Source organism: Macrobrachium nipponense, chromosome 25 (genome assembly GCF_015104395.2).
Source record: "Macrobrachium nipponense isolate FS-2020 chromosome 25, ASM1510439v2, whole genome shotgun sequence".
Lineage (NCBI taxonomy): Eukaryota > Metazoa > Arthropoda > Malacostraca > Decapoda > Palaemonidae > Macrobrachium > Macrobrachium nipponense.
Genome location: NC_087214.1, coordinates 2,300,888 through 2,303,244, shown reverse-complemented (window position 1 = coordinate 2,303,244; position 2,357 = coordinate 2,300,888). Strand labels below are relative to the sequence as shown.

The window sequence follows — 2,357 nt, the reverse complement described above, 5'->3', positions numbered from 1 at the left end:
GATCTGTAGTTACTGCAATGTTATCCCCTTGGCAGTTCCAAAGGCTCCTCAATGGGGCATTTGTTGTTTTTTATCATGTTCTTAACTTTCTCCCTCGTCTTTTCAATTTTAGATGAGGAAATTGAATTTCTGGGTGGTCAGCTTTACTCTTGGTATGCCAATTTTAATTGGGCAGTGGTGATGGAATATTCTCTGCCATTCATTATCATTACATCTCTTTGTCTTGTGAACTTTTCTTTGGTATACGCCATTGCCCATACCAATACCCATTCTTCTTCTCTGTTCCAAATACCTTTTCTATATTCCTGTTCTTCACCTGCTTCTTTTTTTATCAGTCACTTTGCTTTTTATTCAGCTTCTTTTTCTATCTTTTCTATTTCTTCTGGGAGATATTTCGGAATATGTGAGACTATTGATGTTATAAGTCTTGTTGTGGTGGCTGCAACCTTTTCAACTGGTAAATCTGCTCCCTTTATTTTTTCCTCAAATACTAGATTCTTACATCTGCCTCACCCCTCATGCCTTGAGCAGGTGAAGCAGAGGTGGAGGATTTTCTTCTCCTCAAGGGACCATTTAACACATTGGTTTCTTTTGGTCCCTTGTCTTGGTGGTTGCTGGGGCCCAGGACCAAGACTGTGCTGGTGCGGTGGGGATCCCTGCTGAGTGGTAGAAGTTGCACAAGCGCCATCAACAACAACCCACTGGTGCAGAAACAAGTACCTTTCCAGCATCTTTGTAATAATCATTGTATTTTCATTGTAGTTCCTCACTGCCTATGGCTTCTTATTGGTTATTCAAAACTGTCCTTAACCCTGATTACTCAAAGTTAGGGGGTGACACACTGGATTACCTGAGGAGAAGGCATCTTTCATTTATGAGTTCTTATGTGTGTTTTTAAATTACTTAATAGAGTAAACCTTTTCTGACATATAGAGCAAGTATATGGTTTCTCTCCTGTATGAGATCTCATGTGTCCTGTGAGATGACATGATTGAGAAAAACTTTTTTGACATATAGAGCAAGTATATGGTTTCTCTCCTGTATGGGTTCTCATGTGTCCTGTGAGATGACATGATTGAGAAAAACTTTTTTGACATATAGAGCAAGTATATGGTTTCTCTCCTGTGTGAATTCTCATATGTTTTGTAAGAGTACTTGAATCACAAAAACCTCTTTGACATATAGAGCAAGTATATGGTTTCTCTCCTGTGTGAGTTCTTTTGTGTTTTGTGAGATCACATAATTCAGAAAAACTTCTTTGACATATAGAGCAAGTATGTGGTTTCTCTCCTGTATGAGTTTTCATGTGTGTTTTGAGATGGCTCTGATGAGAAAAACCTCTTTGACATGTAGAGCAAGTATATGGTTTCTCTCCTGTATGACTTCTAACGTGTATTTTCAGATGACTTTGATGATAAAATCTTTTTTGACATACAGAGCAATTATATGGTTTCTCTCTTGTATGAGCTCTCATGTGTTTTGTGAGAACACCTGACTGAGAAAAACTTCTTTGATATACAATGCAAGTATATGGTTTTTTACCATCATGATTTCTCATGTGGGAATTCAGGTGGCTCATGCATGAAAATGTCCTTTGGCATTCAACAAAAGCTGTTTGCTTCCCTGCTGTGTTGCTTCTACCCAAATGTCTACTTTCTTCTGCAATACAGATCTTCTTCTTTTCCCTTTCATCATCACAGCTTAGAGAGCTGTCCTCCTCATCCTTAATAGTTTGGGAAGAGCAGTTCTCATCAAATTCACCATTGTCAAAAAACTCTGGTTCTGCCTTGACTTCTAAGAAGGGGTCTGCAAATGAAGAGCCTTCCCCTGGGTTTTGATTAAGATCCTCTTCCAAGTTCTCCTCTTTGATTAACAGCAATGGTGACGATTCTGCAGCTTCCATTTTCCTAGTTAGGATCTGATGAAATTTTCCTCTGTTTGGAATAATCTGAAATAAAATAAACATCTGAGAAAGACATGTTCTGAATATCACCATTATAACATAAAATCCTAAATATAGCATTCTCCCTAGAAAAAAAATGTCACAATGCAACGACCATTTGGACACAATTTGTCTCGAGAGAGATGAAACAGCATCCTTGGATCTGTTTGGAATAAAAACATTTATTCAGGCCAACGTTGGTCGACAATTCAACCAGTTTCTGCTTTATCACAAATTCCTGACTTACTCTAATTTTGACCATCAAATGAACAGCATCTTTCCATCATGAGATGGGAATATTATAAATCTATTTAACTGAAGTATGTCTTTTTTTCACTTACTCAGGGACTAAGCCTACAAACTTTTTTGTTGTTGTTGTGGGGGGAGGAAAGGTCTATTGATTGATTTATTAAAG

General features: G+C 37.8%; 1 protein-coding gene across 1 annotated transcript; it reads right to left on the bottom strand.

Moving 5' to 3' along the window:
• Positions 1–868: 868 nt before the first annotated feature.
• LOC135198953 (zinc finger protein 239-like) lies at positions 869–1,903 on the bottom strand. Its single transcript, XM_064226871.1, has one exon. The coding sequence runs from the start codon at positions 1,901–1,903 to the stop codon at positions 869–871; it is 1,035 nt and encodes a 344-aa protein (XP_064082941.1).
• Between the last annotated feature and the right edge of the window lie 454 nt (positions 1,904–2,357).